Source organism: Venustampulla echinocandica, assembly GCF_003357145.1.
Source record: "Venustampulla echinocandica strain BP 5553 chromosome Unknown scaffold_1, whole genome shotgun sequence".
In the NCBI taxonomy this organism is placed as follows: Eukaryota; Fungi; Ascomycota; class Leotiomycetes; order Helotiales; family Pleuroascaceae; genus Venustampulla; species Venustampulla echinocandica.
The window spans coordinates 2,515,292-2,538,125 of NW_022474206.1; the positions used below are offsets into that span (position 1 = coordinate 2,515,292).

At 49.1% G+C, this 22,834-nt stretch overlaps 7 protein-coding genes across 7 annotated transcripts; 5 read left to right on the top strand and 2 right to left on the bottom strand.

The window, feature by feature from the left end:
• Positions 1-4,799: 4,799 nt before the first annotated feature.
• On the top strand, positions 4,800-7,243 carry BP5553_03352 (Protein kinase-like (PK-like); the record flags this gene model as incomplete). The annotated part of the gene is made up of 2 exons (XM_032011975.1): positions 4,800-4,976; positions 5,033-7,243. The coding sequence occupies 2 exons, from the start codon at positions 4,800-4,802 to the stop codon at positions 7,241-7,243; spliced, it is 2,388 nt and encodes a 795-aa protein (XP_031871668.1).
• A 3,031-nt stretch (positions 7,244-10,274) lies between these two features.
• Positions 10,275-10,718, top strand: BP5553_03353 (uncharacterized protein; the record flags this gene model as incomplete). The annotated part of the gene is made up of 1 exon (XM_032011976.1): positions 10,275-10,718. The coding sequence occupies one exon, from the start codon at positions 10,275-10,277 to the stop codon at positions 10,716-10,718; it is 444 nt and encodes a 147-aa protein (XP_031871669.1).
• A 735-nt stretch (positions 10,719-11,453) lies between these two features.
• Positions 11,454-12,047, top strand: BP5553_03354 (uncharacterized protein; the record flags this gene model as incomplete). The annotated part of the gene is made up of 1 exon (XM_032011977.1): positions 11,454-12,047. One exon carries the CDS (start codon positions 11,454-11,456, stop codon positions 12,045-12,047), a length of 594 nt encoding a protein of 197 aa, XP_031871670.1.
• A 725-nt stretch (positions 12,048-12,772) lies between these two features.
• Positions 12,773-14,986, bottom strand: BP5553_03355 (putative transporter (Major facilitator superfamily); the record flags this gene model as incomplete). The annotated part of the gene is made up of 5 exons (XM_032011978.1): positions 12,773-13,510; positions 13,567-13,853; positions 13,979-14,074; positions 14,127-14,507; positions 14,563-14,986. 5 exons carry the CDS (start codon positions 14,984-14,986, stop codon positions 12,773-12,775), a joined length of 1,926 nt encoding a protein of 641 aa, XP_031871671.1.
• Positions 14,987-17,717: 2,731 nt separating this feature from the next.
• On the bottom strand, positions 17,718-18,706 carry BP5553_03356 (Uncharacterized protein; the record flags this gene model as incomplete). The annotated part of the gene is made up of 3 exons (XM_032011979.1): positions 17,718-18,000; positions 18,053-18,132; positions 18,200-18,706. 3 exons carry the CDS (start codon positions 18,704-18,706, stop codon positions 17,718-17,720), a joined length of 870 nt encoding a protein of 289 aa, XP_031871672.1.
• A 367-nt stretch (positions 18,707-19,073) lies between these two features.
• Positions 19,074-20,797, top strand: BP5553_03357 (ADC synthase; the record flags this gene model as incomplete). The annotated part of the gene is made up of 3 exons (XM_032011980.1): positions 19,074-19,079; positions 19,133-20,543; positions 20,595-20,797. 3 exons carry the CDS (start codon positions 19,074-19,076, stop codon positions 20,795-20,797), a joined length of 1,620 nt encoding a protein of 539 aa, XP_031871673.1.
• Positions 20,798-21,583: 786 nt separating this feature from the next.
• On the top strand, positions 21,584-22,354 carry BP5553_03358 (uncharacterized protein; the record flags this gene model as incomplete). Its single annotated transcript, XM_032011981.1, has 3 exons — positions 21,584-21,747; positions 21,807-22,021; positions 22,155-22,354. 3 exons carry the CDS (start codon positions 21,584-21,586, stop codon positions 22,352-22,354), a joined length of 579 nt encoding a protein of 192 aa, XP_031871674.1.
• Positions 22,355-22,834: the final 480 nt, after the last annotated feature.

The window sequence follows — 22,834 nt, forward strand, 5'->3', positions numbered from 1 at the left end:
CCAGTAGTGTATGCTTTCTAACGCAAGTCTACCTATGTCCTTTCCTGAGCGAGAGACCGTGACGAACCAGACAGCAAGACTTTGCCCTCAATTTCTGACACAACGACTGGACTATCTGGAAGATCTTTCAGATAAACTCCTTTCTCAAAGTTCCTTTGCAGTTTCTGACACTTGAACAGGATCAATCTTAACTATCCTAGGAGCAGAGCCTCGTATCTTTGGACTACAAAAGATTGAAACCAGCCAACCACGTCGAGATGAACGAAGGAAGGGGGTATAATTTTTACACCGCTACTCTTACTGATGCTTTCTGGAAGCAAGAGGAACTGCACAATACCAAATCAAATACTTATTTGCTTTATTCCTTTCTTCTAGATAGAGCCCTAGAGCGGGTCTCTGCTGGTGGCTGCATTCTCAGACTCAAGAACCCGCCCGCTCAGCCCCTTGGACCACTCACGTTACGGAGCCGCCCTGCGTTCTATGAGGTATGGATTCGAAACCAGCTTGACCCGCTGCAGTTTCTTCGAAGGGAGTTAGAAGCTGGGGTTATTCCGTGTACGAAGTACCTATTTCTGGGAGTATCACACCACAGTACATAGTACTACTCAAGCAGAGAAGGTCCATTTCCAAGCGAATTTCTAGAACCCGGGGCAGTGGCCTTGGGCACGATGAAACACCACGTCGATCGACCTCGGCCGTTGAGAGTCTTGAGACCAGGGTGGTATATTTGAGATTCATGCAAAACTGTGCAAGATCCTTGCTGGCAATGCTGAGAAGTCAAACTGCCGAGAATAATGAAGCAGCCCTCAGGCATGCTGCCGAGGGTGATGGATCGAAATTCCCGGCTGAACAACGTGGTACGTCCAGCCCGGTTCTATCTGGTGGGAGCGACACCACGTTGCACCAGTTATCGAAGCATGGCTGGATCTGTGGGGGATGCATATCCGTCGCAGGGACGCTGTGCGCCTGTACTTTGTACATACAAAACTCACATCATATTACTGTATTGGGGGTGGATGAGAGAAGGAGTGGAACGGGGCGGGCGGGCGGGAGGGAGGGCAGTTCTATAATAAAGCGTCAGTGGGCACTTCTAGAGCTGCACCACCGTGTCCAAGCTCATTCCTCAAGCTTCATGAATATTATTCCCTCCGTCTCCGTCTCCAGCTCCACGATCCACCTCGTCCCGAGCCCCAGCCCCCAGGTTGAAAGTTTGAAACTTGGCCTTCAAAAAACAAAAAGCGCGCCGGCCCAGAAACGGCTTGGTCCGTCGACAGCGGAAGGGCGGAAGAGCTATTCGAACCAAATGGGGCGCGGCCGGGGATGGATCATGGATGGGCCGTCTAGGATGGGGCATGTTTCCTCCGGACGTTGACAGTGGCTGGCCATCCGAACCAACCAGTCGCACCCAACAGGAACACGAACAGGAACAGGAACAGGAACAGAACGTCAGCCTCAGGGGTACCGCCGCTTATGGAAGACAGAGCGCGTGTCCCCGAAGTTACTGAGTTGCAGCGGGAGGGCTACTATGCTACTGTACTACTGACCTGCCACAGTGCCAGGAGTAGTGCCACCGACGGAGTAGCAGTCGAATGCCAGGACCCCAGAAACAAAAAACGAATAAAAAGGGGCCGAGATCAGAGTCAGAAATCAGCATCGCAATCAGCGAGGATGTGCCCGCCGCCCGCGGTGTGTGACGTGGAAAGGTCGATCTGGGCTGCCGAGGGCATTCCGGATAAAAGATGGCCAGCTACGAAGGACGGAGGTAACGAAATCGCTATTTTAAACACACGAGATGAATACGTACCGCCAGTTCACGCAACCCCCCGGCCACCGAGGGCTGATGCGATGAGGGCCATAACATGCTGGAGGAGGTGGTGCCATGGCGGAGGGCAGGACGAGAGGATGAGGCAGCGAGGCCCGAAATTGGAGCCACTAGCCAGGGCAATGCAGTAATAATGCGCATGAGTGTTTGCACGAGCTTTGCGGAAACTGATAGCCTTTTTGCCTCTGGGGGCCAAAGCACGGGCAATTAGTTCCAAACGTTTATACCACTGGGACAGCTTCAAAGGGCTTTTGCATTAACCCCGCGAAACTGGCTGTAACTGCGAGAAAGGAAGAGCTCATTACTATTATTGCACAATTAAAACAAATCTATTCCTATACGGTCTTCGCCCCCTATGGCTATGGGTCCAGGCATAAGGGCTCACGCTCATTTCATCACACACACAAGCTCAACTTCCACAGTCTTTGATGTCCCGGGCTGAAGCCTAAGAGCGATCGCAGTGCCGACTTATTCGACCCCCCATTCGAGAGAACCTTATCGATAGTACGATACTGGTTGTGTGTCTCGGGACTATTACTCCTAATGATGGTCATGATCGCCGGCATGCCAGCCAGGCAGCTCCCCCGCGCGGATCGGATCGAAAAACAACAAGACGCGTATGATATACGTAGCACTAGTATAGGAGGGGGATGTTATCATTCGTGATCCAGGACGCGGCAGGCAGCACCAGTCGCAGAGCTTTGGGGGGGGGCAATCGTTGATATTTAACGAGTAATATCGACGTGGATTTGTCAAGACTGGTCTATCTGGTTGGCTTCACGTTGAGCCTGTGAACGAGCTCTCGTCATTAATAATGATAATTGCCCAGGCAGGCTATTTGTTTGGTGTCCCATCTGGATCAGACGGATCTGCGTGGGGCATTTGTTTTGATATACTTTGTTCTCCGTGTCGAAGCCGTAAATGCTTTGTATAGTACGAAGTTGGTACATGTGTTATTGTGGTGGTAGTTGGGCGCAGTAGCGGTATCGACTTGGTCGAGACATCATCGTCACATCATCGTCGCCGTCGCCTCTCCCACTTTCAAGCTCCTCTTCCTCATCGCCATCCTCATCGTCGTTCCCTCTCTTTTGTCCCCCTCCCCTCCAGCCCTACCATATATACCTATGTAAAATAGCCATCGTAATCCGCTCCTTTCCACATCTCTTCTCGCTCTCTTTCCGCTGCGCCAAACGCCCGACTCTCTATTATTCTTACCCACCCCCATCTCCATCTCCATTTTGATCCGCATCCCCGACCAAGCAACCAAGCAATCAATCCATCAATCAATCAACGAGGGCAATTCCAAGTCCCCCTCTCACCTGGCCTGGCTGGAGCTCGCGTCGTGTCGAATAACGGACCCGGTATAAAGCCGCCACGGTACCGTGCTGTGCTGGCATCATATCATTCATTCAGAGCCAGAGACCCAGCAGCCCCAGCAACCAAAGCGAAACCTGTCGATTGATCACTAGCCGACCCGCGCTGTCACAGTGGTGGTGCTGCTTTTTATGCTGCTGCTGGCTCGAACGGATACAGCTTCATTATCAGTACGAAGCACGAAGTATCGACGTGGAATTGCGCGCTGCTCAGACAACCACGGCGGCGGATAGAGAAGTCAGAGCAATTGCATTACAATACTTGGTACTTGGTACTTGGTACTTGGTACGCACGAGGACGAGTACTTTGTACAATTATTATACTCCTGTCTGTCCGACTCGGTCGGTAGAGTAGTACCTCCTCGTACCTGGCAGGCTGTCGAACCTCAACCTGCGCCAGCGCCTGAACTGTGCCAGATGGTGGCTAGCGAAATTGGCCATTAATCGCGCCCCATCGCATCCCCGACTCCCCCGATCCCCAGCTTCACGAATCAATTAATTATTCATGCCCAGCGGCGGTGTGATGAACGGAAGCAGCGCTCTGTGCACACGCGAACTGCGACACTACGACTACTCCAGTTAAACAGCCAGCGCTACGAAGGACAGCACTCAGCCTACAGTACCTAAGAAGGCTACACCAGCACCCAGCCCCTACGAGCGAGTACACAGTCGTCGCCCTGTCGAGGAGAGTCGTAGCTCTGCTTCGTACGGACCCCCTTTTTGCCTCCCTCGACCCCGAACCACGACCACTAACACGTCCACGCTAACCCGCAACCTCCGTCCCATTTCCTCCTGTTGCGATCGACCACGCATGAGATTCCTCCTGCTCCACCCTGTCAGGATTTAATATTGTCATTGTCACTACGCTCACTGCCACGGCCACTGCCAGACCCACAGCCCGGCTCTCTGGGAAACGCCCCCTTTAGCTCAATTTACCGAGTAGCCAGACACTCGACACTCGACACTGGGCAGACCCTCGAAAGAACTACGGCACGAACTAGCTGTAACTACGGCACCTCCCTCTCTCCTCTAGTCCTAGTCCATTGACACCCGGCCCCTAACTCTAACTCCCCAAGTCCCTTCGAGTCTTCGACAGCTCGTCTCGACTTCTCCTCATCAAGTCAAGCTCAGCATCAATCGTTCGTGAACGGCTCCCACCCGACCTCTCCGTCATTTCAATCGTTGCGACCGTCGCCCTCCGAACATAATAATACACCGCCATACGAAGTACTTCGCACACATCGCACCTATTACTCCCTCTCCGGAATCCAGACACAGATCCAGACCTATCAATCACTCCCTCGAGCACCCCTTCCCCAAACACCCCGTCGAGACCTGCCACATACGCATACTCCCACATAGCCTGCATGCACCGGTGACTCTGTCGAGCTCTTTCTAAAGGGCTTATCGACAGCGACGCACTTCTCTAGGTGAGCGCTTCTGATTTCCGCGGTTCATTTGCGCGAAGTCGCGATTTTTGGCGTCGGGAGCTCACCTCAAACCATAGTTCAGTATCGACGTTGCCGACCGCGTCAGGCCAGGGCCTCACAGGTTGCGATATATGAGCACAACCCATCATTCACCGCTCCCCACCACCATCCGCCATGGCAACGTCGTATGACTCGCTTCACCGAGGGGTGTCGACACCCCAGATCGCACCCGGCACCGCGCTGGAGGATCGTTTCGAGGTCATCAAAGACATTGGAGATGGCAGCTTTGGCAGCGTCGTCCTAGCAAGAGTTCGCTCAGCGGGCTCGAGCGTAGCGCGACGTGGCACTGTGGTAAGTGTGCTCAATTATTATGGTCGAGCCCCATCAGAGCTGACTGGTGAATATAGATTGCTATCAAAACGATGAAGAAGAGTTTCGAGTCCTTCACACCATGTTTAGAGCTTCGGGAGGTGGTCTTCCTAAGAACGCTACCAAACCATCCCCACCTCGTCCCCGCGTTAGATATATTTCTCGACCCGGCCAGCAAGAAGCTTCACATCTGCATGGAGTATATGGATGGGAATCTCTACCAACTGATGAAGGCTCGCGACCATAAATGCCTAGATGTTGCCAGCGTCAAGAGTGTTCTGTTCCAGATCATGCAAGGACTAGAGCACATTCATGCGCACCATTTCTTCCATCGCGATATCAAACCCGAAAATATCCTCGTATCAACATCGACACCACAAGAATCTGGAAATTCTTTCCGGCGATATTCCGCCATGGTTACGCCTCCTTCAACCCCTCCAACATATACCGTCAAAATTGCCGACTTTGGCCTCGCGAGAGAAACACACTCAAAATTACCCTACACAACTTATGTTTCGACTAGGTGGTATCGTGCTCCAGAGGTCCTGCTCCGAGCAGGAGAGTATTCGGCTCCTGTTGACATTTGGGCAATTGGCGCTATGGCCGTGGAGATTGCGACACTGAAGCCCCTGTTCCCTGGTGGAAACGAGGTCGACCAGGTGTGGAGAGTCTGTGAAATCATGGGCAGCCCCGGCAATTGGTACAACAAAGCCGGTGCTCGAGTTGGAGGCGGGGATTGGAGAGAAGGGACTCGATTAGCAGGTAAACTTGGATTTTCCTTCCCTAAGATGGCACCCCATGCAATGGATACGATACTCCAAACTCCTCAGTGGCCGACTTCACTCAGCAATTTCGTCACGTGGTGCCTAATGTGGGATCCAAAAGCCCGACCAACCTCAACTCAAGCCCTTGCTCACGAGTTCTTCAATGATGCGGTGGATCCCCTACGACCAAAATCATCCGCTTCCAGGATACTGGGTCGCAAGCATTCTGATCTCAGCTATCGGGGCTCGAAGGACTCTACCGAAATAGCTCAGAATCAATCGTCCAAGCCATCGTGGTTCAGGAAATCTTTGATCGGCCGGTCGGATAGCGGCAATGGGGTAGCAGCGCCTGTTGGAAAGGAGAACATTGCCCCTCGACCATCGCCAATACACGCTGCCACCGACGTACCGGTGATTAAGACGAGACCAAATGCAAGTAAGCGATCAACGTGGAACAACGGCCCTTCAAATGCCGCCCCGATGCCCATCTTGCCAACGATTAAACCTATCTCGCCGCTTTCAGATACAGTCACGGCACAAGCTAGCAGTCGAACGCCATCCTACACTGATGCTCATAAAGCAGCAGGCCAAGCAGCCGCAAATATGGATGACAAAGTAGTGAAGAAGATCGGCCGCCAGCTCTCCGTTGCTTCAAACGGCAACCACTACGCCGATATTCACAGACAACAGGCAGAGATGGCTTTGAACGGAAATAGTGGCTTAGCATCCCCTCCAAATGGCCAGAAGGAGAGCTTCTTCTCTCATCTAAGGAAGCGAGCGAGAAGATTCTCCGGGCGCCAATCTCAGACTCCCATCTCGCCGAAATCAATGGATATCGAGGCCCAAGCTGGCTGTGGACCATGGGCCAGCAACAGATCATCCATGGTCGTGGACAATGTCGGCCAACTCCCAAGTCCCGTCCAGAAAGTCGACACTTACGAGGCCCTCGATAAAGCGCTTCGGAATGTCCAGCAGAATCTCGATTCTTCGCAAACCGCACCCATCCCGCCAAATCATGCCACCACTCCAAGCAGCACTCTAAAACGCCACCATTCCCTCCCCCACCAACAGCCTCGTTCAATCGATAATCTCAGGGCGGTAGGACCAGTATCAAGTAGAACTCGCCGGTCCCAAGTACCTGGAGGAGCTCGCCAGTACGAGACACCGGATGAAGAAGACGAGCTCCTCGACGAGGCGTTGGTGGCAACGCACAAGGCCATGAAGCGGCTCGACCGAAATTCGATTCAGCCTGACCGCCCCTTGCGGCAATCTAATAGCAACCTTGGGTTGACCAATCCATACCCAACCCCGTCACCTTCTGCTAGCGGTAATGCCGTATTGTTTGGTCATGGTGTTGCCCAGGTGACGCCATCCAAAGTTCGAGGGTTGAACAAGCAATCGTCCACTCCCCCCTATGATTCCGAGGAGAACGAGTGGGCTACTTCCGCGGCAGCAAGCATCTTTGCTGCTCAAAACCGATTCTAGAACGAGCCTGGAGGCATCGTGAATTTGTAAAAAATATACGGAGGAAAAGTTCTTGCTGCGTCATGCATTTGCAAGGTGTTTTGGGGATTCGGACTTCTGGCAGCATCGGTTGTTTTGTATTCGCACGTTCCTTTGTCAATGTCAGGTGTTCATGTTTGGTTCATCAGTTGGGTCAGCGTGTATATTCTAGGGTGTCATGATCATGTCCCCTTGCGGCTGTTGCATTTTCATTGTCTAATCTTCATACCCATAGCAGCGAGCCGCCATAGACGGGCGCCTCTTGTTGCCCTTTTTTTATTTGCCGTTCAAAATACCCCCCCATAGACTGCACGGATATATCAGGTTGAGAGAGCGAGCAAGACTGCTTCACAGCGCGGAATATCAAATTTTCTTTTGTCTTGTCATCAAACAGTTGTCCTGGAGCTAGGAAAAGCCGGCGGGCACAACAGAGTTATTTATTGCTTTCGGGCTTACAACACATCTCATTCATATTGGGAAAACAACTTTTCTACTTATCTGTATGTACAATTCAAAGAGGAGGGAACGTGGGATCTGGTTTGCCCGGCGGCCGAGGGCTTTTATGTAATGGATGCCGGCATCACCGTGTCGGTTTCGAGCTATTCTTTACTGTCTTTTTTTTTTTTGCGAACTGGGAATCTTGGCTTGGGTTTGCTTGGTTTTGGTCGCGTGCTGGCTAGCGCTGCTGGCATAGCGCAGCCTAAATACTTGCTTAAACTTGGGAAGGGTGTGTATTTAGATGGGGAGATGATGATCCAAATCAGATTAAAGTATGGCATGACGCCCTATTCCTTTTGCAAATAACCAAAAAACCAGAAAACAAACTATAATGTCTAGATATTTTCTTGTGTATTGTGATATACGAATCGGTTAGTTCCAATTTGGTGAGTTACTCTGAAATGGCTCTGAATGAGGACCCTGTACGGTCCGTGCTAGGCACGGTCTAACGCAAGGTAGTTTTAAAGGGTATTATTGTCTTGTCAGAAGATAGCACCACAAAGATAATTGCACATACTAACCCTAATTCCCTACTAGTGTAGATCGCCCGTCTCCTCCCCCCGTTTATATTCCTCTTATACATTTCAGCTCCTGCAAATTCATACAGAGATTGCCATGGACGGTGGCGGTGTCTTCAAGCCGGTATTCGCATAGCAACCTAATGTTCACATCCACATTCACAGTCATGTTCACGCATCCCCACTTTTACAGATTATCCCTAGCACTAGGATAAAATCTCAGGGTGTACAAGCCTTCCTCGTAACAAGATATAAGCCTCCGTGTACGCAAGCCGAGGAAGATGAATAGCCCGGGATTTAGGCCGAGTCGTCGATCTCGCCGATCGGTCTTGGTTGCTGGTGGTTCCGCCGATGCTGGAATGTACTTTGTTGGAATGTATGGTGGACCAGCAGCAGTAGTAGTTTCTGCCTTGCTTATGATCCACTTGTTACCATACTATTCTATCTCTTCCATCTGCCTCTGGGGGCACGGGAATTCCATCAGGCATGTCTCAACTCACTACGACAAGCCCTAGAGGAGGTGATGCAGGTGACTTGATCCTATATAACCGGAAGGGCGGGTTAAGCTTGGCAGAACAAATATTTAGAGGAAATGGAGGTTATGGGAATTAGGAGGGGGCTATACATGTTGGAATGGCGGCGGAGTACTAACGGGATAGCATGTTGACTGACAGAGTGGTGATGTTTTTAAAGCTGGGATAGAGTTTCGACTTGGCTTTTCGAAACTCCTTGTGTGCAACTCTTGTTAATGCGGCGCACCTACACGTTCCTTTCTTATTTGTGGGAATGCCCAAGGTAGTGTAGTGAGCTTCAGGTGTGCACTAAAATGTAATTTTATTATATTCAACTGTTATGATTCACAAAACTCTAGCAGCGCATTTGATATTCACACACCCATTCCTGGCCCTGGCTATAAAACCCTTGCCCCTCCTCTCCTTCTTACTTCCTATTTCTCTCTTCTCTATCTACTACATAGTTGCCTCTGGCCAACAGCTAGACAAACTCATTTTGCCACGCTACATTTATTTGTTAAGAGATATCTCCCAGGGTACACGAAGTGTATAGTAAATGTTTAAACAGGGTTGTTAAGGCACTTTTGCCTATGGGTATGAGCGCCGGTATAAACGCCAGTATGGACCGCTTCGTCTATATGTGATTGGCGCACAGCCTGTCGGTAGGAGGCGGGTCAGAGTGATGGGAGGGGGTTGGCCAAGCCGTCTTGCTATTGAAATTGGTTCCAGGCCATACCGATATAATGCTGTTGAAGTGTCTACCGTGGATATTTTGGGCGGTGGATCTAAAGAATGTTCAATTAGCGGTTGTGGCATATTGCGGTCAGATCATCGACGTCGTCGACGATAATAGCTACGGATCAGAGCTATCCTTGGACTCGCTAGTTTTGTTAGCCTGGCAAGTAGCTAGAGAGAATTAACACCTCGCGCTGTTTTCCTGCCATGGAGCTTCTTAGATAACTCGAGCAATGTAGAACAAGTGTGATGTCCAAGAGCACATATAAATACCCTGTTGTAATTATTACACTCGGAGACAACAGTTTGTAATACAGTATCAAAAAATTACAAACTAAGGGGGTAGGAGAGCAAATAGCAGCCAAGTGAGCGGGAATAGCAATGCATATTCATACAATGTTTGTATAGACATGTAGTTAACTGCCCCACCTCATTCCCCGCAACTTAGAATGGGCCACTGAATACCTCAACTAAACCGCCCCTGCAACAACAGCTGGTATTGATATCGCAACACTTGTTATTCACAAGGCCTAAGTCTACATCCCCATTCACACTCATATTCAAAGTTGTAGTATAAATCCCCTTCCTCCCTCTCCCCCATCCATCCCCCTTCCACCTATTTCTATAATCTAGAAACCAAAAACAAGGGCAGCTACAAAACGAGCATTCTTTCTATCTATCAAGACAGCAAATACACATTGAAACGCACAAGCCAAAATAAGTAAAACACCAAAGTACAAAAATGCAAAAATGGGAGCAGGAAGAAGCCCGCCAGTGGTCAGAAAGGTCAAGTTAAGGTTACCACACTTTCCACAGTCTGTGGGAGGGAATGGGGCATTAGCTAGTAATGGTGGTCAAAACTCTATGGGCCACAACCCAACGCCAACACCGCCAGCTCCAACGGTGGGAAACAGAGGCGGTGGAGGCGGTGGTCGGGGAAGTATGATGGGTCAGAATAGACTAGCAATGGGAAATGGTCCAAATGGAGTTGGTAGCGGAAATGTGATGGGTCGGAATGGAGTCAATGGACCACCAACGGGAAATCCAGATGGTGGAGGAAGTGGTATGGGCAGTTTTGGACCGCCAATGAGAATCCCAAGCCGTGGTGGTAGAGGCGGTAGCAGAGGCGGTAGCAGAGGCGGTGGTAGAGGGGGTGGTATATTGGCTAGAGGAGGAGGTTCTCGTCGCGTGTAGTACCTATGGGCTTCGTAGTTAGCAAGTAACGGGGAATCACTCGTTGGTTTTCAATGTATTTAAAATGGTATTCACAATACTCCTACGGTACGCGGCCTCCTGATTGATATCTTCAATCAATACCATAGCTATAGGTATAAGTCTCATTCATAGTAAACTCTAAAAATATACCAATTAGTATCATTTATTTTATGGATCAGATAGCACTTATCCTGCTACCAACCTGCCAGGTTATAGAAGACAACAGAGATTCGAGGCTAAATCCCTTATACCGTTGGCCTGTGTTTTAACTTGACATCATGCCGTAGTTACTAGTCGCCATCCCACTTGAGACGCATAAACTTGGTTGACTTGCTGCGTGCTTTAAAGGACTTGGTAGTTGTTGATTCGCTCAATGAATTTGGAGGGCTGAGGAATCAAAAGTCGATAATGGTGTATTAGCGGCTCTGTAGTGATGATAAATACCTTGATCATAACGAGATTGTACCTTCAGCGGTATAGGCAGAATCTTTTAGAAAAGTATAGTGAACATAGTCAGGGACTGGGTATAAATATGACACCAGCAATGCAAGATACTTTGTCTACGAGAAAGGCAGCCGAATCTTAAAGTTCAAACCTTTCGGACTGGCCTAATAATACCATGAACTTTATCTTAGATTATAGGAAAGCCATAATGCTTAGAGTTATGTCTGTGAAGCATAGCCGAGATGGGCATTCGATAATTATTGCATCGATATGCCTCCTATTAAGCCGGTTTTATACACTGACACAAGACATAAGAGATATATTGACTATAGATTCGAATACCATAGCTTCTCTTTATGTTATTTTGAGTTCATACCTTGTATTCACACATTACCCTTTGGTTATCCCCTACCCGCGCTGGTCAAGCTTCAGGATAATGTCCGTTTTGAGAACCAGCCGTTTGACGATCCCGATGGAGTTGCTCCCATGTTAACTCGCCTCTTCGGCGAAGATACGACTGACGACACGCTTAAGCTACAAGTCAAGACTATCGTCTCTATGAACAACCCATGGACAGGTCATCTCGACGGCACCCTGGAGGGGTCTTCTCTTAGGATGGTAGAACCCGAACGCCGCGGTGGAGAGGACATTGAATGGATTCGCTATAAGTGGACTTTCCATGGCGACAATGGACTTGCAGCGCCTCCTCCTGGTGTTAGCGGCTCTGCTATATGGGACGACGAGGGTGTTGTTATAGGCTTCTTTCAATATTATATCCCCGACGGAAATTTGAGAGGATTTTGTATCTCGGTTTCAGCGTCACACCTGGCTCGTTTTGGCCAAGGTTATCATCTGGCGGTTTGAGGGTGGTTGGGACTGGTTTAGGCTCTCACTTTACTTTGTACACACTCGAATAACAAGGACCAATGCTTTACAATGAGGTGGCGGGCAAGCCTTTTATAGAGGACCTATGGTAAGGGGCTATGAGCAAAGACCCAGGAGAACCGGGTATGGAGATATGGGGTCAAGGCGCTGGAGTTAGGTTGTTAGTGGCTATGGATGGAATCGTTGGCTTGTGCGACTTTGGAATTAGCTAGCAACGAAGAACAACTCGGTGACTTTCAAACTTATTCCTAGCATGCAATCTGAAGTAGAGAGAGAGCATTCTCGTTACCAGAGTATAAGCTTGTACGATGCAACAGACATTCGGTGAAACAAATTTTCGGACACAAGTACATTTCAAAAGGAGAGACATTTTGTTTTGAACTTTTAAGCTTTTTTATTGATTGTTTTAAAATAGGCCAATTAAAACCAAGGGTATTGATTGCCACTTCGATACAACCAAAGGGTACTAATGGCAATAAAATATCAGATCGCGCACCTCTGGTAGTAGAACCAGGGGGGTATTGATGCTAAACACAAGCCAAACCTAACGCCGCTAATAAATCCAAGGAGGTTCTGGTACTAAACAAGGAGTAGTCCAATCTAGGCACCGCCAGTCCATTCTAACTTGAATGTGTCCATTGATTAATCATAACCCGCCACTAGCTCCAGAACACCCTTTCTCTCCCGCCAGTTATAACTGTCTTCTAGACTCGCGCACTAGGTTCTGTTGGCTTCTCGGTAGAGAAGCTGGTCGGTTCATGATTAACCTCATCCATATTGTACAAATTCTCGGGCTCAACATTTTGTCTTAAGATGTATCTTTTAAAGAAGTAGGGGACTTGTCTGGCACCGTACGCGGCGTGCAGCCGGGTGGGCACGCTGAAGACTTGGTCCAATTCCTCAAGAGTCCTGCCTTTGGTTTCAGGGACGAAGAACAACACACCCAAGAACCCAATGAGATTCCAAGTTGCATACCAGGAGAAAGCACCCTGAGGCTTGAAGGCGGCGAGAAGAGATGGCCATGTGACTGAGAGGATGAAGTTGAAGAACCACGTCGTTGCAGTTGCCAATGACATCCCAAGAGGGCGGATGTACAAAGGGTAAGCCTCGGCCGAGTAAGTGAACGGTACTGGGCCTTCACCAGGAGAGTATACTACACCGAAGAGGTAGATTCCAAGGGCGATACAGGCGATGTGTGCCGTTGAATCCTCTGGGATCCAGAAGCTGAAGCCGGTGAAGAACATGCAGAGAGCCATCAGTGGGAACGTGGTGAGAAGAAGATTTCGACGGCCAAATTTGTCAATGGTGTAAACTGCTGGAAGGGCAAAGAGGAAATTGATGACACCGAAGCCTAAGGAAGCACTAAGTGCATTGATCTCGGACAGGTTGGCCTGAAGGAAGATTTCCGAAGAATAGTAGGCGATGACATTGACACCACAAAACTACAGACGGGTTAGCATCATTGTTGGCAATATTTCTTCATCAAGCGAGGGCTTACTTGTTGCATGAACATAACAATCTCAGAGGCTTGCATGGCACGTCGGTTTCGAGGCACGGTGAACAGCTCCTTGACTTTGCTCTGGCCGAGCAGCATGGTCTCTTTCTCGGCTTCAAGGAGAGTATGCATATAGAAGATGTCTCTGGCAGCCTGGACCTTGTTGTAACGAAGTTTACACAAGCTTCGATAGGCTTTTTCATGGCGTTCCTTGCTCATATACCAGCGAGGAGATTCGGGAACAAGGAAGACGAAGCAGCAGACGATAACTGCGGGAAACATTGCAGAGCCTAAAACAGTATTAGCTTTGAAGGCGCTAGAAGTTTGGGGGAGTGGCTGAATAATTCTGCTCAGGTGGGCTGAGATATAAGTCTCCCATGATAGGTAGGAAAGCAAAAAAATAATTTCCACTTACCCATCATCAATCGCCAGTTGAGGCCGGTGACTCCAGGCGGATCTGCAACATGAAAAAAGGCTAGATCTGAAGCATAGCCAACCATGATACCAAAAGCTAAGGGGTTATTAGCAAAAAGTTCCAAACTTGACAACGTCAGGAGGCTTACCTGTCCACATTTGCCACTGCATAACCAAAGCGCCACGAATGAGGGGCGGGGTGCACTCGGCAGCGTAGATGGGAACGGTAGCTGATTTTGGCCCAATTCCAAAGCCAAGGCAAAATCGAGCGATGAACATGTGCCACCAGGTATTGGTGAACGCTTGCCAGAAGCAGGCAAGAGCCGAGATCAGACAAGTAATGAAGATTGTGCCACGACGGCCAAACCAATTGTTGAAGGGAACAGTCAACCAACATCCTATAAATGCGCAGCAGAGATATGGTGCTGAGTTGACAAGTCCAACCAGCCATGAATCCCGGGAGCTGGTTTTGTCGCCGATGCCAAATTGTCTGGAATAAAATATTTGGGCTCCATTTACCACGGTCTCATCTGAAATTCGGCATTAGCACGGATCTGGCCGGGGTGACGATAATACTGTACATACCCATTCCTTGGACGGCCGCACAAGTTGAACAAAGAACAATGACCAAGTATAGGAGCTTTGGCTGAGACCATCTCTTGGTGACTTCTTCACCACAGATTCTTTGCTCGTCTTCTGAGAGCCCATCAACCTCGGCATATCCCTCGGGATTCTGTGCAAGGATGGCGCCTAATCTGAATGCTCGGACATCTTCTTCATCGCCGATTTCGTTGCTTCTGCAGTAAGACTCGCCCTTATCAGCGAGCTCCTTGTGCGTGTAGCCCGCCAGGGGATTGGCAAGTTTTGCATTGAGGTTGCGGCGAAGTTTGTCGGCATCGAGAGGCGACCTGCTGTCCGAGGCAGTCTCTGTTTTTCCGTCGTAATCATTCGAGTCGTCGCCTGACGTCTTGCGAATGGCATCGTGTTTTACATCGGGATCACTAGACATGATGTCCGTCACAGGCAAATGTTTCTAGATTAGGGTATTGATTGTCGAATGTGGTGATTGTGAGCCACGCGACCCTAGATTGGTTGATCAAATGAATTACAGCCTCGACTGGTCTTCATATACCGATGAAAGAGGGTTACTATGAAAGGGGTGATTGTGAAGTTGTATAATAAATGAATTCCATGTGAAGACACAGACGGGCGGGCATCTCTATTTATTATATGACTCGGTGCAGACCGACGTGCCTGCCCGCCTGGGTATCGACTAGCATGCAAGTGACGGGAGAATGATGCACCATGGTTGTCATTGTCCTTGCCATCTCCAAAAAAGGCAAAGACTCACGCTGGCGGGGTGGGCGGGGAAACAGAAAGGGGGAACGGGGGATGGAGAATGGAGTATAGAGAATTATGGAGACGGAACAGGTTTCTCAGACCAACAGACTAACAGTCCAACAGAGCGCCGCTGACTTGCAATTTGAAGCATTGATTGGCCGTGTTGCACAACTGGCTCTCCCACAGGGGTTGCAAGCACTTTCCCCAGGGCATGAAGCCCGACTCGGAGTTATCAAGGTTGTCAGGTTGTCGTCTTTTTCTCCCAACACCTAACACCTAACACCTACTACCTGGTGGGCATTGTTAGGTTCTAGGATTTCGTTTCTTCAATAGCCAAGACAACCGCACTGGCTGGTTTCAACGGTCAGGTTTTCAACCTCTTCCTCCTACTACGTACTACGTAGTAATGGCCATGTTGAAAGCTTGCAGTAAGATGCATGTCGACCCTGACGCCATCCCCGCAAAGGAACTATAATCTGACTATTGTAGCTGTACAAGTACGAGGACGGACTATTATGACGACACTCTGACAGCCACGTGAAGTATTACTCGGGCTTGACGTGCAATAAGCTCGGAATCCGTCAAGGTAGGTAGGTGGACGGAGTACGTGAAAGATGTGAAGGTGTGAAGATGTGAAGATGTGAAGATGTGAATGTAGTGGGTACGTCATTATTGTGCGGTGTCCTCGATCCATTGGCCGATCGGGTCGAGGATGCCGCCGTAGGACCCTTGAATATCGTCGATTCAGTGCCGCTATACGTACTCCATAGGCAATTAAGGATCCTTGAATCGGCATCGCAGTGGCTGGCTGTCTACTTCCATGCCGATCATCGATCATCGTTGAGTCTGACTGTGCCTGTTCTGTGCTCGTTGCTGGGTGCTAGGTGCTTGTTCTTGTTCTTGTTCTTGTTCTTGTTCTTTGGTCGTTCTTGCGGCTGAGACGGTGAGATGCGGTCTCATGGTAGCGTGACGTCAAGACCCCGACTGCCGTCCTCGCCTGTTGGTAAGCGAGGCGCCAGCATACTCGGCACGTGGTTCTGTGGCGGTTTTGGCGGGCTGGGCGGCGAGCGGGACTTCGATCCGATCACCACGGACACATACTCCGTAATTCAGAAAAGGATGAATTGAGAAGAGAAGAGAAGAAAAGAAAAGAAGAAAAAAGCCGAATTATCGATCTTGAAACCTTCTTGCCAGAGCCTTTGGGCTTGATGCTGGACTAGATTAGACACTGGCACTCTCTGGAACTGTTTGCACACGTAAGCTGCTAAGCAGGTAGTCCTCCACCTACCACCTATCTACCTTAGTCAGTTGTCCAGTCGTCGAGTCAGTGGACATGTATTATATATGGGGAGATGGGGTATGTTTAATGTAGTTGCCTAAATAACCCCTTTCCCCAAACACAACCTTACTCCACTGGGGAAGCCGAAGACAAAAAAGGAGTTTCCGGGGTTGGCATAACTTTTAAGATAAGAGTACTTCGCACCGCGTGCTTACTGTGCCTCGTAGCACTGAAAACCAGGTGGATATGGCTTATTCGGCCCGATGCATGCCCCGTGAAGAGAAGGAGAAGAAGTAGAACAACAAGGAGAAGACGAGGAAGAAGTAGAAGAAGAAGTACGGAGTATGCATTTGTTTTCCAAAAAGGAACCCCGTCGGCAAGCCCACAGCCATCGCCCGTTCATGATTTTGTCCCATAATGATGATGCATTTGGAACTCTGATCTGGTTCAAAACTGTAAGCGGGATCACAGAGTACAAGACACTGATTCCTGTAATAATAACCCTCGTCGGCAATCTGCATATGGAGCTATTTGAAACCCTTCGGAGACTCAGCAGCAATGTGGCAGGACAATTCTGCAGTGCAGTCTGTAGCTTGGGCTTCTGAATGTCCGGTACTGTACCTATTTGGAACTCCACATCGGGGGAGCACTATCAGCTCACCACGCATTTCCCAGTATGCCGCCAGCCGAGGATATTGACGCCGCCCGGATGGGGAGGGCTCTTTTATTTTCGGTATATTCCGATGCTGCGTGTTCGGAAACAAATCGAGTCTTCATAGAGGGTAACGACAGCATGGATTCCCCGTAACATTGATCCCCAGTAGCGTTCAACTAAGTGCTGCGCACAACTAACCCGTCGGGCCCGACATACCATGCCTTGTGATATGCCGTAGCAGCTGTTAGCACAGTGAAAGGAATTTCTGCCTAGATGCTAAAGTCCATATGTAGATACCTAAGGTAGGTGGGTAGGTATATAAACGAAGCGCCACCACTAACACTAGGGCTAACGGAGAAATGCCACTGTATCCACTCACAATTAGCTTTGGTACCGTACATACCAAAGAAAGCCGTGTGGACATATAATCTGGTTTTCGATTCTAGCTCCAATTATCTGATACCCCTACCGATCACTGACGGCCCGTAGTATCGGGAGTAGGCTAGTTGAGGCAACGCCTATAACGCTCTCGGTATCATCTTTATGAGCCGCAGAAACATTGCATTTTTTCCTCCGCGCTTTGGACCGCCTATCGATATCTTCCCAATCAACCTTCCAATTCATAATACTCTCAGTCAGCTCTTGGTCGGCATCTCGGGGAATATATTGCGAACACTGGGCTTCGATGGATTGTAATTGAATTCGGAGGAATTTGAGCTCTGATTGATTTGCATCGAAGTCATCTTCCCTGTTGATTGTTAGGAAATTTCCAAGACAAAAATTGCGGTAGGGTTACGTACATTTCAGCTATGCGATACTCAAGTAGGAGGATGCGTTCCGCCGCTTTCTCGGCTCGTGCTACGAGTAGATCATGTATGTGCTAGGCATATTAGCTGTGGAACTATTGAGAAGATAGCAGCATCCTGCTCGAATCAAGCCCAACTCACATCTGATTCTTCTCTCCTTATCTGTAGCTCTGCGATAGCTTTGGACAGTTGTGATGTCAGCTGCTCAGCATCTCTAGCGATTTGAATAGCTTTAGTGGTCATTTCTACATCACGGATAGATTGCGGCGAGGTTTTGACCATTTCGGGAAGACGCATTCTGAGACTCTGTGTTGGTGTTCGTGGCCCCCAAAACGTATCATCCTCTCGAGCACTACCGAAGCTCCCGCTCCTCAAGCTGGGTGACTTTCGACGACTTCCCTCGCGCATCAATATCTCAACCTCGTCTACTTTGTGATGTATTGCTGCAATTGTGGTATTCTCAAGAGAATTATCCTTGGATAGCCGCAGCACCACATCGTGGAGTCTTTCGATGAGGACATCTTTGTTATCCTCGGTCAGGTCTTCTTCCCTCGGACTGGGCTGGATAGAGCGTGGACTGGTGATGGGCGACGAGAACTGGCGATGAAGCACAGGAAAATGGGCGATTCCAAGATGATGCAAACTCATGGCTGTGGAGAGATAATTATAATACTTCAATGTACTGTACAATATGTATCCCTAGCTATAGGGCGGGCGACCCATAACAGCCCATATACAACTCATGTGGGGAGACTTTTTGGGTTCGAGATGCGCTGTCGTGACCTCCTTGTCCGGCAGAATTGGGCGGTGAGGATAACTGCCACCTTTCGGAGGGGAATATATTATTCCGTGTCTACTTGTCTGTTACCGCTCCTTTCTTGACAAACTTTGTCTTTGTTTACCTTGCCAGACATATCGGCGTTCCTATTCATTGGCCTACCCACGAGAGAATAAGCATACTCCCCGAATTGAATGTATGCGCTATAGGTATTCTCCAAATTAAGCACCAGACACGATGGCAGTAAGTCAGACAGTGACTCATTGGTGGCATAAACATCGCTCATCGTAGTATAGGAAGAGCTCCAACCGTCCTTGGATACTGTCCGGCAGATAGTACAGAATACAGCCGGCCAGCCAAATCCTCCAAATCTAGTCCCGGTCTATGCGCAAATATCTAGCGATGTCATCACACCAACCGGGGCATATCTGAAGATCGCCGACCACTTCAAATCCGAATTCTCCTTCTTATTCGAGAGTGCGAGCTCAGAAACGGTTGGACGGTACAGCTTTGTTGGAGCCAGTCCTCGAAAAATACTGAAAACCGGCGAGGGACATGGCCCGGAGGTTGATCCATTACCTGCACTTAAGGTAGAGCTATCGAAGAGCCGAGTTGCGGATGTACCGGGGTTGTCATTGCCACCCTTGACAGGAGGCGCCATTGGATATGTGGGATACGACTGTGTGCGGTATTTTGAGCCCAAGACTGCAAGGCCAATGCAAGATGTGCTCAAGGTCCCTGAATCTCTGTTTATGCTCTTCGACACAATCATCGCCTTCGATCGATTTTTCGAGGTTATAAAGGTTATAACATATGTCCATGTTCCTAGCAATCTCGACGAACTTCCGTCGATTTATGAAAATGCGCAAGGGAAGATCAATGAGATTGTCACTGTTCTGCAGTCCGAATATACCCCCTTTCCTCATCAACCACCAATCGAGCAAGATCAGGAAAGCGTCTCGAATATCGGCCAAGCTGGCTACGAGAAACATGTCACTTCTCTCAAGGAGCATATCATCGCTGGTGATATAATCCAAGCTGTTCCATCTCAACGCTTTGCCCGTCCTACTTCGCTCCATCCTTTGAATATATATCGGAAATTACGGGCTGTCAATCCATCGCCATATCTGTTCTATATCAACTGCAAAGACTTCCAAATAGTTGGTGCCTCTCCCGAGATTCTTGTGAAAAAGGAGAATGGACGCATCATCACGCACCCCATAGCCGGGACAGTTAAGAGGGCACCACTGGATCCAGAAGAGGACGAAAGGCTCGCACAAGAGCTTGCCAATTCGCTGAAGGATAGAGCTGAGCATGTCATGCTTGTTGACCTGGCAAGAAACGACGTGAACCGAGTGTGTGACCCCACAACCGTGAAGGTGGACCGTTTGATGGAGGTGCAGAAATTCAGCCACGTGCAACATTTGGTTTCTCAAGTGTCTGGAGTCCTTCGGGAAGACAAGACGCGATTCGATGCATTCAGATCGATTTTTCCTGCGGGCACCGTATCAGGGGCACCGAAAGTCAAGGCGATGGAACTTATTGCGGAACTAGAAAAAGAAAAGCGAGGTGTCTACGCTGGAGCTGTCGGATATTTTGGATATGATAGTGTGGACAGTAAAGGGAACGAGGTGGAAGGCGAGATGGATACCTGCATTGCGCTACGGACGATGGTTGTGAAGGATGGCGTTGCTTACTTACAAGCTGGTATGTTTTCTCCATCACAACAAAGCAAAAATTAGCACTGACCGAATATAGGCGGAGGTATTGTATTCGATTCTGTTCCTCACGATGAGTATATCGAGACGATCAACAAGCTCAAGGCCAACTCGACAACTATAAAGTTGGCGGAAGCGGAGCAAACGAAGCTGTTGGCGGGCCAGAAAATAAAGGTATCGGCGAAGGATGATATCAAGGCTTTATCTGAAGGTACAGCGCATGTCGACCTTGCAGCTGGATAATTCTGTCAGCGGACATTAATAATGAAAACAAAAGTTACACAGATAAACTCATCATCGCAATTAGGGATTGAAACGGACAAGTCGCCCATGAAAGCCTAAAAGCAGTACCAGCCAAATTTGACACGCACCACAAAACACATCCTCCATAATATTACCGCATTGATTGGTCCCTAATTATCATTGTTTCGCCGGGCCCTACCCCGCCAAACCTATTCCCTGTCTATAAAACACCAAAACGAACCGCGACGTCCGCTCCATACGAACGCGTATCTCCCCCATCGTACAAAACACCAAACCCCTCCACCCCAAAATTAGTATTCTTCCAGAAAGAAAATCCGGATATACCCATGACTCACACTAAACTACGCGAAACAAATTTACTCGGCTCCAATTTCACGGCATAAACATATAGTGCAAGGATAGGGGTTCCGGGGAATTCTGGCGATGCATTTATCAACGCATGAAATATAATTTCTCGCGAGCAAGGAGGGGCATGTGACAGGGAATCTTTAGGCGCTTTTTGATGGACAGCAGAGAGAGAGAGGGTATTTTTGGGTTTATATGAACCCGGTGGGATCCCCGTCGTTTCTGTACCAACTGTTGCCTCTCGTTTTCTCTTTTTGTTGGATATATTTTGTTTTATAGTGGGATTTGGAAAGGGGCATTCATTCGTTCATTAATAATTTATTTAGCCTTGGCCATTGACCAGGAAGAAGACTCGGAATCCAAATATACTTTCCTCTCGGTTTTCTGCGATATACAGTTTTCGGTCCACTCAAAAGCGCCATGCTCGCCCGTCTCACAAGCAGCGCTTCCAGGAAGCCTATAGCTAAGCCCGGGGACAAACCCAAGCCAAAGCCTACAGAAAAAGAAGAAGAGAATAAGGAAAACCTCGACAAACCCCTCCCTATCCCCACAGAGAGGAAAAGACCAGGCACATCTGGCACTGAGTGCGTTGTCCCCTTTCCCAAGCCTTTTGAGTGTGAAAGCCGACGTAGCATACAAACAGACTCGTCCTTCGGGCCGACCGCGTCGAGGCCTCGACAGCTTTCCAGCGAGCACAGAGAGCAGAGCAAGAATACCGCGCGAGACGACAAGCAACAATTGCGAGGAGTGATGCCAAGGCTGCAAAAGTGCATTTAGGGGAGGCGGGGAAGCAGTTTAGAGCTGGGGTTTGTAGTTCCTTCATTGCCATCACTCTCCCAAACTCTCGTACCTCTCGAGGTTTATTCCACAAGTGTGCATAAAACGAAGACGCTGGGATAACAGGACTGCAATAATAGAGGCAAACTTATTGACCAATGCTTTGGAAAACAGGTACGAGCGGGTATGGGAGCCGTACTGCTGATGCCCTCAGTTGTGAGAGAGAAGAAATCCGTGTGGAAGGATAACAGGGAGAAGAAACGGCTGGAGAGGGAGAAAGCTAAGAAAGAGAAGGAGGAGAAGGAGAAGGCTAGGAAAGAGAGGGAGGAGAAGGAGGAAGCGGAGAGGAAGGAGGCCGAGGATAAGGAAAATGTGGCGCCAGAGGATGAAGCTGCTGCCGCGCCCACTGCGTAAGGATGAAGAGAGGAGATGCAATTTTGGTTGCTTGTGTTATAATGGGATGCGGAAGAGGTAATTCTGTGGAAGGGATAATGGGGGATCGGGTCGGGGCGTTTATGGTGTGATATATAATGATGGGAAACGAAGGCTGGGCTTGGGATTACGGTGCTGTGCACGGCGTCTTAGGAAGCTCCTTCGACTGGTAATTGGGGCTGAGAGATGGCGTGTTTCTTTTGTTGATTGGTGCACTAACACCATGCTGCTCCTTTTCATTTGTCATTGCTTCGAATCCTCTCCTCCAAAAAGAGATCCAAAAAACATATAGATATCGAGTACATAAAAACCAGAATGCCACAACACTTACCTCTCACTGCAGCCCAAGTCTTTCGACTTATGCCAGCCTCAAAGCCAACTTCAAAACACCCCTCGTTTGCAAAGCAAGAGCGGCGCATCATCGGAGCTGCTTTAATATTCTGCTGGCGTAATACTGCTTAT